This window comes from Aythya marila (assembly GCF_965140915.1).
Source record: "Aythya marila genome assembly, chromosome: 10".
Lineage (NCBI taxonomy): Eukaryota > Metazoa > Chordata > Aves > Anseriformes > Anatidae > Aythya > Aythya marila.
In genome coordinates, this window is record NC_139051.1 from 7,237,361 (window position 1) to 7,254,037 (window position 16,677).

Below are 16,677 nucleotides of genomic sequence, written 5' to 3' on the forward strand. Positions count from 1 at the left end.
GGCCTCTGACTCAACGCCCAATCTGAAGAGAAGAAACTTTCTCTATACAGCGAGTTGTGTATTTAACCTTACATAAATACTGTGTGGTATGACAAAAATCTTGAAGTTTTTATTGATTTGGTAAAATTTATAATTTGATTCATATTTTCCATGTTAAGATCCATTGTTTAGACAGCCCAATTACTTAATAAATGTCAGTTCCTCAATTTTGAATGCAAAATTCTTCCTGGGAAATGGAACCAGTTACAATGTTCTCAAAACCTTATTTGATAACATAATGCATACACATGCCAGCACGTTTTGCCACTCCCCTAGTTCTTTAAGTGCACACTTAATTAGCACAACTTTATCTTTTGCTCTAATTTGTAGGCTGAGCTCCCTGCAGACCAACTATAGGTGTATGCCAAGTCAGTGTCTCATTCACATGTCATACAGCAGTCAAAAAGACTGTTGGATGTCTGACAGAGCTACTAAGTTCCACTTCTAGATCTTGAAGTTTCTTTTTTTTTTCTAATTTTTATAAACTTCCTTCAAGCCATAATCCTACAAGTCATTCACATGGTTGGAGGCAGTGGAGAGAAGTTGTGTCTCAGTGGTCAGCCTATGCAAAAAAAGCAGTTTCATGATCTCTCTCCAGGGAAAAAAAAAAAAAAAGAAAAAAGATTATTCCTCACCCTGCCAGCTAATCTTTAAAAACTGGAAACCTTAGATGCTTGTATTTTATGAGGTAGAAATAAGAAAGAATGTTTGAAAATCCTTATTAGCAAAATCTTTGCTAGGATAATGTGTGCTTATTGTTACAAGCGTTGTTTTAGCACGAGTGATTTGCCAATTCAGAAAAATAAATTAAACATCCAACAGAAATACTACACAAGAACTCAGCAATAAATAAGGTGCTTTTCAAACACCCAAGAACTTATACACACACAAAAGTGATGGCAAAACGGTACAAGCGTTTCTGTATACCACAGCATAGCATTCTACTGCATCTCTCTTACAGCCCAGTGCCCACTGAATCTGGTCCTATAATCGTTTTTTTTTTCTAAATTTTAGCAACACTACAAATTCTACAATAAGTAGACATTTTGAATCAGCTTCTGTACTGCCTCCCCATCTTAAAGCACACTGGCACAGCCTCTGTAATTTTCACTTGCTGCTTGTAGCTCACAAACAGAGAAGTGCTGAATCAGATCGTCCCCTAAGGTCCCTGGCAAGTCCCACCTTCTACAACTGTAAACGAAGTTTACAAACTCAGTCTTCCATTTCAAACAGTGTCAAATAAGTGACTCGAGTGTAACTGAGCTAGTATTTAAAGCAGTGAGGCCTATTGCACCCTGCACTTCTCACTAACAAAGACTGCTGAAGTGAACTTGCACTAACAATAACATGAAAGTTTTAGGAAGTTGGAAAGAAAAAGAAAAAAATAAAAAGGAAAGAAATAAGATTGCACATCAAAAGTCAGGCTGTTGCCGCTTTTCCCACTCCCTGCCACACAGTTACCATACCCTACCGGTGTCATTCATCATTTGGTTACAAGCTCAAGCAGCAGTGCTACTTTTGAAGCGAACCCGGCCCTTCGTGTGCTTTTGCTAATCACAGGTGAAAGGTCACTCTCGCTTCGCAGTAACAAATAAACACAACGCACTGACATGACAGGGAGGGAGACCTGCGTCCAGCTACCGGCACGGATTATATTCCGAGTGAAAATAGGCTGGCTCAAGAGAAGATATTAGCGGCCCTGGTCACGCAACTTCCTCGGGACTGCTTAGGGCCAAAGAAAATCCCACTGAAAACACGATAAACACAATGCGATCAGTGACCTACGTTCAACCCCGGAGTTTTGGTTAGGTGTTAACTTAATAACAATGCCAATCACGTCCCTGGTTGCCAGGCCACAGGTCCCCAAACTGAAGCGCCAGCACTGACAAGAAGCCTCCTTTCTCCCCCACACGTGTCCTCTGGTCAGGAGTCACCATCAGGAAAACTTCTTGGGGTGCTTTCAGTCAAGAACACCCCGCACTCACCTTCTCGGCAGAGTCGCATCGCTTCTCGATTTTTCCCGTATTCCTTGAAACTTTCTTCTAACGCTGCCCCTGCAAGCAGAAAACCCCCAGAGCTCAGTGACACCGCACGGCAGGACCCCCACAGCCCCCCGGGATGGGGACAGGGACAGGTGTGGGGCCGAGACGGGGTCGGGGAGCACAGCACCCGGTGACAAGCGGCGTCCGTGGGGCCGGAGGAGCGGCAGGGGATGGCGTTGGGGGCACGGTGCTAGGGAACCCGTTGGCGTTGGGGCACCCGGGTGGCGTTGGGGACCCCGCCGTGCCGTGCTGGGGCTGCCCCAAGCCGCGGTGCGATGGGAAGGGAAAAGGGGACGGGTTTGGGGGGCACGGCAGCCGGGCTGCGGGGCCGGGCGACCCCCCGCGGGGCTCTCACCGTCGTTCCCGTGCAGTTTGGCAGCGTCGACCCAGTGGCTCCAGGGCTGCCCCAGCATCGCCTCGGGGCTGGGCAGGGACCTGCGCTCCCCGACGGCCGCCATTGCCGCTGCGGTGACGGCGGGGCCGGCTCCGCTCCCGCCTCCTCCGCCCGCGCCTCCCTCGCCGGGCCGGGGCCGGGGCCGGGGCCGGGGCCGGGCCCGGAGCTGCCGCTGCCGCTGCCTGGGCGCCGCCGCCGCCGCTGTGCGCTGCTCCCTTCTGACGTCACCCGCGGCCCGCGCCGACATTCTTTCCGCTGCTACAATGCACCGAGACAAGGCGGCGGGTGCTTAAGGTGGCGCCGCGCTTAAGGTGGCGCCGCGGGGTTCGCGTCTCCCCTCAACCCCCCATCCCCGCTTCTCTCTCCTCCAAGTCCCAAATCCCGCGGTTCTGCCCCAAATCCCGTTGTCCACCCCAACACCTCCCGGGATTCGGCCTCACCTGCGCGGCGGCCCGAGGGCCCGGAGCCGGGTGCCCATGCTGCGCGGGGCGCTGCCTCCCTCTCCGCCGCTCAGGTGAGTGAGGCGCCTGTCGGGCCGGCGGGCGCTGCCTCAAGAGCGGCGGGGATCCCCCGGTTCCATGGGGCGACCCTACAAAAAAACAAAACAACAAAAAAAAACAACGGCCGCGTAACGAACCCGCCCGGCCCCCCGCTGCGACGGGGCCGCCTGGGGCTGGGCCGGGATCGCCCGTTCCGCCCCGCCCCGCCGGAGCCTCCTTAAACGCGGAGCCACCTTAAGGGCACGGCCACCGGGGCACCGGCACCGGCACCGCCGCCGTTAGGGCCGGGGCTGCGGGTCCCGGGGCTGCGGGTCCCGGGGCTGCGGGTCCCGGGGCTGCGGGTCCCGGGGCTGCGGGTCCCGGGGCTGCGGGTCCCGGGGCTGCGGGTCCCGGGGCTGCGGGTCCCGGGGCTGCGGGTCCCGGGGCTGCGGGTCCCGGGGCTGCGGGTCCCGGGGCTGCGGGTCGGGCCCCCAGCCTTGCTGCCCCACCTGCCTTTCTTCTTAATTACCCCCTCATTAAGCACTAAAAACGAGCAGGATTTGGGAAAAAATGCTCTCCTGGCCAGAAACTGTCACTAACAAAGTTCTGCGATTATGCACCATGAAGTTATTTAATAAACGGATTTTTTTAGATTTTTATTAATTTTTTAGATTTTTATTATTTTTTTTAGATTTTTATTAATTGCAATTAATTTATTAATCGCAAGCCGCTCTCTCCCTGTACCCTTTCTGCTGCCCAGGTTCCTGTGCTCCCCCCTGCACCCACCCCGCTCGCTGGGACCCAAACCTGCGGCGTCCCACACAAAAATCTCAGCAGCGTGGGACCGCGGGCGGCAGCACCGGGGGCTGCCCGTCAGTCCCCTAGGTGGTATGCTGGTATTTGCAAAACCAGGCAGCCGCAGGCCAAACAGTAAACAGAAGGGTTTGCACGGCCCCGTTGCAGCGCTGCGGAGGTGTGCGTGCACGCTCGGCCCTAGGCTTCGCTATTTTGGGTGAAATACAAGCCTGGGAGCGCGGCACTGCGACCCGCTAGGGATGTGCCTTGCCTCGTTTGTAAGGGAGCTGAACACACATCGGGCAGTCGTGGCAGGGGATGGGACAGGCTGTAATTATAAGGAGATTCAGCGTTCGGCCCCAGCGATAACTTCTGTCACACGCAGGACGTATTGTAAAACGGCACAGCTGCTGCAGAACAGCGAGGGAAACTCTTCTCCCCTGTCACTCCAAATCTAATTCCTTAAAATAACTCAAACTCTACAAGATTTAGATAAAAACAACTTCTATCGCAGGAAGTTGTAACAGGACTAACAAAGGCTATCGACTTCTTGAGCTGGGTCCTGATCTGTCGGTTACACCTGTTCCTAACTGAGCTGCAGTTTCCCAAAAGGGTGGACTCTCTCTTCATTTTAGGTCGCAGCATGAGCAGGAGGTGCTTATGGGGCCAGAGCTGAAAGATAAATGATGAATGAAGGACCCTATATTTTTAAGTATATTCTTGGATAATAAAGGAATAAATAACTACTTATAATGAAAGCTAAAAACATCAGTGGGACATGTCAGTCAGGTGCTAAGCAATCTTGAATTTCTGAGCAGAACCTAAGCTAATTTTATGGTGTAAAAACCAGACAGGAAAACAAAAATCTACTACTGATTTCTTTCATTCTTAGTTCCTCAAATTTACAAAAAAAAAAAATCCTCTATTATTATTTATTTTACATTGATCCTAAAGCAAATAGTGATGGGTGTCCATACAGAGCCATAGAGCACCAACACCTGCCTTTTAATAGCAATAGATTTTACTGTGATATATCTAATTAATGCTCTACATCATGACTCTTTTCTTTAATCATTACTGACGTATGTATATCAAATTACATAAAAGTAAAATGGCTTAATTTGGCAAAATTACTGTTGATTAGCCAAGTACTTTAACAAGCTAATAGATTATCAAATTTTCAGTTTCTAACATTGATACTCATCAAGTTACTCAGAAGTGCCTCTTGCTTTAAAAGTGCCAGCCAAAGAGGTACCTTTATTTCAAAGATCTTCTTCCTCTTTCAAACCTGTTGTTGTGTTTTATTCCTGTCCCTCTTTCACAACTTATTTTTCCTATACATACCCACTCAAGATCTACTTCTGCTGCCTGGGCCTCAGGCTGTCCTTTAGTAAACTTTCTTCCTGTAGTGATTTTTTTTTTTTTTTTTGCACTGTGTCGTGAATGCATCGGTATTCCAGCAGAGGGAGGAAAGTGGCAGCAGAAAGATCAGTTCATCAGTTCAGTGCACAAGACCGATTAGTCAGAGAGCAGGAATAGGGACAGACGAAAAACTCCTTTTAAAAGGACTGGAGGTGGAGAGAATATTCTTTTCCACAAACCCACTATGCTGAATATGGTTTTTTTTGTTTGTTTGTTTGTTTTTTAAGGCACATAAGTTCAATTATATTGTTTCCGTAGTGCTACACATGGATGCATTGATGATTTTAGGGGCAAACCCCTGAAAATCCATCATGTTAGAAGAAGGACAGAATTCAAAACCTTGTAAACTTTAAACAGGTGACTGTTATGAATCTGAGACACCCAGGTAAGGAGCGTGGTCATTCAAAGTTCCCTTGGCACTCAGTGGAGAGCCAGGGATACTTTTGAGATCAGGTTGGTCCCTCCTGGTCCCAAACGGTTTTTGAAGAAGCCCTTCTCTTCCCATAGACCATGCAAGACAAGGATGACCCTGCACCTGAATTAGGGTCCTCAATTAGGCACCCAGAGTCAAGAGGGATGAATCTGGTCAAGAATAGCTCCTTTAATCATGCTCCTTTAACAGAACAAAGTTTTCCAGAAATGCTACAATTCAAGGGGTTTAACTAAGGAAGCAAAACAGCACAAGGAGCAGCATTGGGACTGAGATTGTGATCAAACAACCACACGCTGCTTGTGTGTGTGAGTGAGAACACACACCCAACTCATTCATCAAAGAGCTGAGAGGAAAAAAACAAAAACACAAAACAAACATGGAGGAGTAAGTTAAGTTCAGGGAGAGAGGAAGTGGAGAAGGAAATGGGAGGCAGGAAAACAGAAAGCAGCAGGTAACGTAGAGGAGAGAGACAAATAGTGGGGGTGAAAAAAGCATAAACAAACAAAGAAATACATCACAGCCTATGAAAGGAAAGAAAGAATTAAAGTCAGGAAGAGGAAAAGAAACACACAAAGAAAGGGAAAACCACAGCTTCAAAGCTCACTAAACAGATTTAACGACATATTAAACACGGCTGGTAATGCTCTGCTGACATGCATGCCTACAAACAGCATGCGACTGCTTAAAACTCCAGAAGATGGTTATTTTGTGTCATGACACTGCCGGCATTTTTTCACCTGTACTGGCAGGTTTCCTCCTTTTGCCAGGTGGTCCTGGGAAGCTGTTCAAACAGGGAACACCTTAGTCAGGTGTTTCGTTAGAATCTATGAGACAACCACCATAAAAGACCTGAGATATGATAATTCTTATCTGGAATGAAAAAGCAAGGATGAGTCTGCAGCTGAACTCTTTTACGAACAGAAGGATAACGATACGATTGAGTCGCTGGTGATTTTCCACAGTGACTGCAAAGGATGCATGAATTAAAAGCGTGAAGGGGGAGACAGGGAGAGCCTGCAAGGGTGTCATTTTATCAGTACTTAGAAGAAAAAAAAAAAAAAAAGTGAATTCATAAAAAAGTCTGTTGAGGAAAAGATCTTAGGGGCATTACAGCACTAAAGAAAATCAAGTAAGTTAATTATAGCTAAAAAATCTGATGTGATCAAGAGGGACTTAAAAACTAAGAACAAAAACTATTAGCGAAGACTTGTTGGTAAATGAGATTCAGGCTGAAATGACAACTCATGCAGCTGATACACTGAAGCAATATCCTGACCCTGGTGTCAGCTCCTGTTGACAGCAGTGGAACTAGGAACACATTTTGTGCATATTAAAATATGTCTCCAGTTTGAGATGTGCAGGAATATAATTGGGAAAGCAGGGAGGCAAGAGATAAAAAGTTCATATAAATCATCATGTCCAGGTGATGAGAAAACTACGCAGACATAACAAAACAGACCATTTCATTTAAGCCACATCACAGAAAAATATTAATACATTACTAACATGCATTATGGTAATCTGTAGTTCAATCTCACCTCCAGTGAAATCAACCAACTTCTCCCTTTATTCACAGGACTGTGATCCCTCAGGATAATAACCATGAGCAGCATGTGATAAAAACTCAAACACCAAACCATAACAGTCTATTACCCTTTTCCCACAGATCCTGGAAAGAGGTTGATGTGTTTAATTTTATTTATGAGTAACCCTTCAAAGGGAGTTGAAGATGCTCAGAAGTGTTGGAATACATCTACCTTATATACTTGAAAGTGAAATTATTGCAGATACTTACTATAACCTATGTGTACCAGGGAAAAGAATAATATTGTTAGGATTAGAAATTAACTTGAAGTATCTGTTTCTGAGAAGAAGAAGTGGAAGCAATTAAATGTAAGTAAATCTGAGAAGAGTTCTGAGTTGGGATAAGAATGCAATGGATACCCCCAAAAGTTTAACTAAACTTCATGATGACTACATTGTGATATTAAAATAACTTAACATTTTAAGACCCAAATGATAAATGTATGCCATTGCCATTTATTCTAAAATGTATAGTATCTGTTTTATAAAATATATTGTATCTAACAAAACCTTGCAAACACTTCCTTCTTTACTTATCAAATGCGACTTAAATGCCCTTCCATTTCCACGTGCCAGAAATTGTACAATCTTGCAAACAGTACCCAAAGGTAACAGTTTTATAATATTTCTCCTTCTGAAATAGCACCTGGCTTCACATAAACTTTCCAAAAAGAATTTTCAAATGCAATATGAAAGGTTAAAAAAAGAGTTTTGGCTGAGCTGTTCAAGAGAACGGGGCAGTTTAAGAGCCACACCATGACAAACATTCCTCACTCTTCTCGAGCTCAGATCAACTCCACCACTTAAATAAATTCTGCAGACCAGCTCCATGCTAACTGTAATGGTCCTTTCTGCTACAATCTATTCTAAAAAATATATTAAAAGATGATTTGCACAGCAAATACTAGTCAGACTGTAACAGGCTGGATTCTCCCAAGTCTGTGCATAAGAAAAATGAAGACTCTGAATGAAATCTTTTCTTTCGTTCTAATCAGAAAAAGTACACAAAATGGTGAAATGTGTATGATGATATAGAGTAGAAAAACACCGGGGAAGCAGGGAAAGAAATAGATACTGTATCAATGAATTTGCAGTATCTGATAATCTGCAGTACCAGCTTTTTAGCCAAAACTTCACTTTATCATCATAATTCTCTCTTTGTCAAGTAACTGTACAGTTCTCGCCTCAGTTTACAGTTCTACTTTCTGAACATGTCAGACAATGGCACTGACAAAGCTGGTGGGCTGTGATTTATACCAGAGTATAACAGCCTTCAAATACCTTGAAGTACCACAGAAATGTTGAAATAGACAAAATAACTATTTAGAAGAAGTTTATGCCTTCTAAAATATAATAAATAAATCTAAAATGTTAAATTGCCTGTATGCCAAACCTTCCTTGACCAGCTCACTTCATCTAGGTGACCAAAATATGTCATACAACTTGATTTTATCTTGAGGTTTGACTGTTCCATGCTTGAACTCCCTTTAGATGGATTGTAAGGTCGCTTTATTTCTCACTGAAACATATATTAAACACCTGCATTTTTATTTTTATTTTTTTTTTAAAGTCTCCCCACTGCATCTGGTAACACTTCAGACTTGCTTTGCAACCCTGTTAATATCCTGTTCTCCACGCTTCTCACTTCTAAAGTATGTGAATATTATGCTTAAGGAAAATATGTGGGTAAGCATGTCACAGTACCTTGAAATTACGGTGAATCGCTGGGTTGATTTATCAATTGATCTTCATCTGTTCAGATTTCGGAAGCTTTCTCTAACTTGTATCTGATTAATTCTGAAACAAAACAGGAGCACAGCAGTGAGGCATTTGAAACCTTATCTCAGTTCCCTAACTCTGATTATATCTATTTAAATGCTAATATGAAGCATTTTATCAATTCTTACAAATACAGTTTCTGCAATGGAGTTAAAACTGAAAGGTAAGCAGGGAACCGTTATACACTCTTATGTACAGAGCAGCTCTTTAAATGGCAGCCTGACATTACCAGAAAGGTATGCATTGGTTTAAATCTCAATCTTCAGCCCAGTTACTGCACTCACGTCGCTGATTACTGACCAGATTTCGGAGCAGAAGGCTGTGTCTGTATCACAAGCTGCTAACACCACCGCACTGGGTTTTCTGCTCAGGATTTTTCTAGAATACAGCGTGACTCCAACAACACGAGCTCTTGGTACGCAGTCATTGACATTTTTACCCCCATGTCATACAACGTAGATAGCTGAAAATGATCCCTCACGTAAAAGTCATTGGTGACTATCAGTCTACAACTGATGCAGAGTTTAATAAAAATTAAGAAGACAAATGAACTGAGGCCCTTCCTGCACGAGGAACATCAATTATTGCAAGCTTGGGGATTTTAAATCCTTTCATTTAATGCTTATAAACTTACTGTTTACATAAATTTAAGCACAGTTTGCTTTGGTTTACCATAAATCAATGCTTAATTGGTTAAAGCTAAACCAAAGCCCAGTTAAAACTTAAAAATTATTTTCATCCATCCTCGTGCATGGGTTATATTAAAGATCAAATAATTGTTTTTTTGTAAGTGTTTTGAAATTAAACTAGCAATTTTTTTTCATCTTCTTAGAAGTCATGAAGTTAGCTATAAATAAGCCAATCTAGTGCTGGGGACGCATGACACTTCATAGAGAACTATTTTTTTCCCCTCCAAGGATTAAAGTCCAGACAAGAGGAATGCAGTCCAAGAGGGCATCCAAGCCACCCCACAGGCTGGAGGGCTCTGCCCCAACGGAAGGTGCAGAACGAAGCTTTTCTTGGCTTCTGCTACTTCTCTGGGAAGCCGTCTGCAAACCAAGTTCATGCTTTTAAATTCTTTTAATGCAGTGAGAATAAAACCCTCTTTTCCTTTCAAACTGCAGCTTACCAGCTGACACTGCTTTGACTGCGATCACCTACAGATATATTTACTATTTCTAACCTTTACTGAGGTTTACCCTGCTCAGTGAGGTACTTGATCCTAGGAAGCACATCAGAGCTTTAAGATATTTTAGTTAATCAGTGAAATAAAATAAAAATCTTGTCTTTAGTGGACAACTCTTGACAGCTACTACTGTATTACTTCTCTCTTTCCTCTGCATCGTTCTGCTTTATGGTTAATAGGACTCGAGGTAACTGATCATTAACAAATTTCTATGCCAGATCTCTCAGAAATTTAATTTCCTTGTTACGCATACAACTCTCATTGAATAATACAGTATTACAACTTTCTCTTCAACTCTTGCTGCTGCTCATTGGGAAGGGAAATGTGGTGTTTGTCAAAAGTCTTTTTTTCCCTTTGTCTGTTCAGGGCATGAAGACTGAATTCATACAGACCTCCCTCTTTACAGATCATTCAGTGCTCAGCCTCAGAGCCTCAATCCCTTCAAGCATATCATCTCCCTGCTGTGAAGGTAACTCACTCCTTCATCTCTACCCTAATTTCTTCAGGGGATATGGGAGCTCTGCATGCAAAATGCCTTTTCTTTTATCCTGATTTAAATGGCACTAGTTGGATAAAAGGCAAATTCCATTGCTTCACACAAAAATGAAAACAAAAAAAGCTACCTATAAAATAAAATGCTTTCCAAAGACTTAAAAATCTAGGAATTGGGCAATAAGTAAGTGGTAAGTACAAACAATGAATCAGATGAGGGTGAAGGAAGGAACAGTAAAATTTTTATTCCTATATACAAGAGAACAGAGCACACTATGTCACCACCTGTGAATTTTGCTGTAGGGATTACATCTGGAGTGGAGTTTGAAGGAAGTTAACAGAATAAATTTCAAAAGAATAAAGTGACAGCTTAACGACTCTTAAAGAGAGCTCTTTCTCTGGATGATAGGTGGCAAAGAACAGGAATGATTCTTACTGAGGATTTACAGCAGGTCAATTACAACCATAACTGTCAGCAAAGAGTATTGTAAGGAAGAGATGGGATGATTGAGAATAAGGCAGGAGGAGCTCACTCCAGAAGGCAGGCACTTCGGTGCACTGGGAAAGGAGAAGCTGGCTGAAGGATGGAGAGATGACAAAAACAGGCAAAGTGGCAATCCAAGAAAATGAAAAAAGGCATTTTCAAACCAATGAAGCGGACTTAGTGTATATGGCTGAATATCAAAGAAATCTGGTTGTGATTGCTACTTAATACTACGAGATACAGGAAACCACAATTGAGCAGAGTAAAAGCTATACATGCAGTTTTGGCTGGGACATAATTAGTCATGATGACTAATGAATATTATCCATTTAAGGGGAAATATAGTTACATGAAAATTGCAATTGCAAAGCAACTCATCAAAATAAAGAAATGTAAATGTCTGTGATAAAGCATCCCTAACTACTGAAAGTATCCAAACAAATGCCTCAGCTAGCCAAACGCCATTAACTCCTTTACAAACGGAATCTCAGAAATATGTAACAGCACATACCTGAGCTGTGGAGCATTCCTTCTCCTTTGTTAGGTACAAAATTGTATTTTGTCTTAAATGTTTATATATCTACACTTATGTAAACAAAGATTTAGGTGTGTTAGGCATAATCATCCCAAAATTGGGCTTTATTTTTGATATATTATGCTTATGGCCATAACCTAATGAGATCTTATTCTGCCCCTTAGGAAAGTGGGTTGGGGAGGTCTGTGTTGAAAGAACAGGAGATGGCCAGGATGAGGCTATGGGCTGCCATTATGGCTAGCAAGTAGCTCAAGAGTAAAACAGCAATTCTGAGGTTGATCTCATTTGCGCTGGAAACTGACTCCTGACCTGCCCATTACAGAGTATCAGTGGGTCAAAGAAGATAAAAGAACTACAAACTCTACTAATTACATAACTGGTCCTCCTACATCCCTTTGGAGATGTAATTCTTTACATCTTTACAGATTGAAAAACAAAGTACCAGTTACATGCGTCAAATAGAGACTAGATACCAAAACTTTTGTAAATACCAATTAGAAGGTTGCAGCCTCTCAAGACTTCATAATTAGTATGAAAACACTAAATATTTCTCACAAGCACTTAAATATTTCCTCTGTATTTATAAAAACACAAATGTAACAGAATATCCAGTGCTTAAACACAGTAATGATGCACGGTTACTCTAAAACTATGTCAAACATGTATAGGCATTTTTGTAGCTAATGAGAAGGGTCAATTAAGATACTAGTTAAGTTTATTTAATAACTGATACCTTAGTCAAAGGAGAAGTAACAATGCTTTTGGAACAATTCACACTAAACTGATAAAAACTGCAAAATAATTGCGCACAGCAAAGTGTACTTGAGCTATCTTAACTTTGATTAGTGTCATTTTCCTTTGCCTAATTACAACAGAAAAAAAAAGATTAGCATTCATTATTTTCCTCAGCAACTCATCACTAATTTTAGTTTTATCTTGCAACAATTTTTGTTTTATCTTAGAAGTTTTCTTCAGCGGTACAATTAACAAAGTCATAAGAAGCCTTTGAATATTGCATTTCAACTGCGGAAATGCAACCAGACAAACCATAGAACAGAAGCTAAAAAATACTTGGTTTCAGAAATAAAAATACTCTATAAGGAGGTATCTTGTCTTCCATTTCAAAATACCTACTTCTTCCACTGTGATTTATGTCACCCTCTGAAAGTTCAATCTATAAAACACGTTAGCTTACTGCAGCAAGCTAAGATAAATAATGACAGTTGAAATTGTATTTATATGTTTCTTTAAAAAGTGTATTTGTATACACCTGTAGAGAAGAAAAAGACACATTCTACGTTCAGTATTTTACATAATAGGAACATTTTATACCAGTTACAACTTGTATTACATCAGAAACACAAGCAACAAAAGACTGGTAGCAAGCAAAAAAGATCCTGGACATCAGAATTTTCCATTTTTCTAAAAATAAATGAAACCCCGATTAGCTCATTTAAAAGTGTTCACAGAGTAAGACAATAGTGTTACAAAGGATGCATAAACATATAATATAAACAGATATTATTCAAGACAGAAAGGCACAGCTAATCAAGCCAATGCAGAGCACACAATTAACGTGATTTGCAAAATTTATTACTGAGCTCCTGTTAAATATAATATTATTCAAACTACACAGTCATGGTTATTGCAGATTAAAGATTACAAATTAGCTCCTCGTGTATATCATTATTGTGAGTGGTTGCATTTTGTCTGTCTGCTTTTATATCACTGCAGGCAGATGAAAGTCATCTTAAAAATCTGACTCATAATTTCGGTAGCACACCACTAACCTGAGCAGAGACGTTGGTTCCTACTCGGGTCCAACACCATCCTCAATGTAAACAAAGGACACTGGCGTGCACCCGGGGCTAAGGATGTCAGCATTTTTCAAACACCTTTCTGACTGTTCCATTTTATGGTGATGCAATATGACCTACATTTTCAATGGCCAAAGAGAGACAGAGAGATAGAAAGGGAGGAGATAGAGAAAAGAAAGACAGAGAGACCTTTTCTGTCCTTATCCTCCATTAACTAAAGCTTTAGCTGTCCCTCATGAGGACGGTAACGGACAAGAATAAAGGCAGAATAACACCATGGTAGATTCTCAATGAGAAGCTGAAGGATAGAGTAGCATAAGAAATAGCAAGATTTTTTTCTTCCACATTCCTGTGAGCAAGTAAATAGCAACACCCCCAATAGGAGAGAAGAACAGCAGGATCAGTAATTTTGTTACCGATTGCCAGCATAAAGCTGTCTGTAATGCAGATGCTTATTTTGCCACCTTTTATTTCCCATCATGTTCATAACACTTCATTTTTATGTATTCATTTTAGATATCAAAATGAAAGACAAAATAATACGCATCGTTATCATAATTTTTACAAAGAAATTGAGGAAGAAAGAATGATTTGCCACAGTTACCAGGCCCAGTGCAGGGCTGGGAACAGAAAGCATCACTCTTCATTATCTCTGCACTGTGCAATCTATTAGGGACTGTGATACCTGTCATACTAACATATAATCTTGACATAATTCCAAAATTATCTCTATCATGTCTCTCCCGCATATGATCCTCACACAAAAAAACATACTGGATTACTGCTAACTCTCAGAAAGCTTTCTTTTACAAATGATAAACCACATTTGTCAAGCTGTCTCTGGAAATGCACTTGACTGTGAACTGCAAAGCTTGACATAAAGCACCAATGGTATTTTTCAATGTAAGAATGTAAAAGTAAAGACCTAATTGCAGCCTTAGTTGCCTTTTCATTTTTCTGCAACTAAATCGCCTTTCCTTTCAAAAATTGGCATTTTTCCACAGTTAAACTAGCATGTTAAAAATTAAGGCTTGTTGATAGGACTGTAGTAAGCAAAAATCAAGGTATTTTGATTTGCAGTAACTGTTTTTAATGCAAGTACTGTCTTGCAGAATATTTGCCAAGTGCTTACAGCATCACAGCCCCTTTACTAATGCTGGTATACAAACATATATACAATATAGCAGTAAATCATTTTCTAATTATCGAGACTGAAGGCCAAAATTTGATCTTAAGTATACCTCTGTAAATCCAGAATGACTCCAGTGCTTTCCAAAGAGTTTCTTGGGATTTGCACATACGTAAAGAAGCCTGTAATTTGGCACTGAGTTTGAAACCAGACATCAATAAAATTTATAGATTAATTCCTGCTTTTGACCTGTATTTATTATAACAATAGCTTTCTTATCAAGCAGTATTCATCTCCTGAAATGTAATCATCCCTACACAGCGAGTACTGACAAATTGCTGTTCCTTTGCTTGAGTGCTGCTGCCTTTTATAACTGCAGTGTTATATCCAACTGGTTAGGCATGCAAACAGCACCCAGGTAAAGAAAAGGAGAGAAAAAAATGGAAGCCTACCCTACTATCAAAAGAAGAGAGAGCTGAGAGTCAAAAGACAGTGTTAACAGGAATGAAGGAAAGAGATTACCTGTAAAAGAATGGAAGATTAGAAATTAAGAGGAGAGGATGGACATTGCAAAAGGAGGATGGGGGACAGGGTTGGGGTGGAAGACAGCATCTGAAGCAAGAAGAAAACTACTACTCAAACACCACGTGCCCAGAAGAGTGTGAGGAAATCCTCAATAATTAAAATCAGATTACAATCACACATTCCTCCACTCCTGTTATCCCTTGGTTGCAGCTTGTTCAAACTATCTTACTCTCTGAAATGGAATTTAGTGGGAGACAAGCATTCCTCCCATTACAAACACAAATCTGCTCCTGTTAATGTAGAACAAGAGTCTTGTGGATCTAAAAAGAAGTCACTTCACTATTTTCAGTATTTCTCGAGCTCTCTTTTGTGAATGTTTCACTGCACTACTTCCTCAGTTACCCTTACTCGATGCTTCTTCTCTTTTTTTTTTCTTTCTTCATAGCATCTCTGTTTCAGTTCAGAAGGGAGAGAAGCTGAGGTGACAGTTTTATTGCTACCCAACACCATAAAAATTCCAACTAGAGAAGCCAGCCAGTGCGGAGATTAGCAGGGTTCAAGCCAAACCACCCGAAGTGATCCTTCCCTTCCGCCTACCAGTGACTGCCATCTAGAGTCAGAGACACCAGCTCACAGGAGAGGAGAAAAATGTTACAGCAATGAGAGAAATGTTAATCCCAGCCACTAAAAAAAAAAAAACAACAAGAATTCATATTCTAGAAATTTACATCTACCTTAAAAAATTATTTGGGGTTCTCTTCTTAACGAGCCTTCTGGCTAATGAGCATTTGGTCCATGTCTCCCAGCTTTCCTTTTTAAACATGAAAAGGCAATTTCATTTTGTTGTAAACACTGAAGTTGCCTGTATATATGGAGAAAATATATATATTTTCTCATGATATTTCAATATAAAATAGTGCTACACCGCTTTTCAAGTAAATCCTGTGTTTCCGACTGTTTGCTCATGTTAATAATCTGAATGTGAACTTTCATCCTCAGCTGAAGATGTAAGTCAATACACACCTTTATAAGACTACCTGTGTAAAAACACTGACAAAAACTTTAACACTGATGGCATTAGAGATACTAATGACATTAAAACGTCTTTCTAGTACATAAACCTTAATTTTAAAACCTTGTTTCATTTTTAAGAAATATATTCATACTGACCCCAACATACTAATGGCTTAAATGCCTACAAAAGCCCACTTAAGCCAATAGGATTTCTTACATAGTCTACAGGGCTTTTATTATACTGTATAAAAAATAAAGCCCCCACTTTGCAAGGCTCTGCAATAAATTTGTCTTCTCACTCTCTCAGTCCCTAAATCTCCTTTAAACTAAGGAATTACATTCTTTAGGCACTTCTTTACACGTCACATTCTTCAACTCTTGAAGCAATTTCACTGGCATCTCCACACTTCCTCTTTCCTAATTTCATTCAACACAGACTCTGGTGTCCTGCAAGTGTGTAGTTAATTAATACTTTATTAATTAATACTTTAATTCAAAACTGAAGGAGACTGAGCAGCCTGATTTTCA

General features: G+C 41.2%; 1 protein-coding gene across 3 annotated transcripts in view; it reads right to left on the reverse strand.

The window, feature by feature from the left end:
* Positions 1–16,677, reverse strand: part of ATXN7 (ataxin 7) — a 78,460-nt gene that overhangs the window by 52,658 nt on the left and 9,125 nt on the right. For 2 of the 3 annotated variants that reach the window (XM_082768508.1, XM_082768509.1), the window contains 4 exons: positions 8,893–8,985; positions 2,916–3,064; positions 2,437–2,733; positions 2,025–2,093 (listed from right to left, as the gene is read on the reverse strand). In XM_082768508.1, the coding sequence (XP_082624634.1) occupies positions 2,025–2,093; positions 2,437–2,722 (355 nt within the window). In that variant the 5' untranslated portion in view covers positions 2,723–2,733; positions 2,916–3,064; positions 8,893–8,985. The remainder of the gene's footprint in view (positions 1–2,024; positions 2,094–2,436; positions 2,734–2,915; positions 3,065–8,892; positions 8,986–16,677) is intronic. The other variant, XM_082768510.1, reaches the window with a different exon arrangement.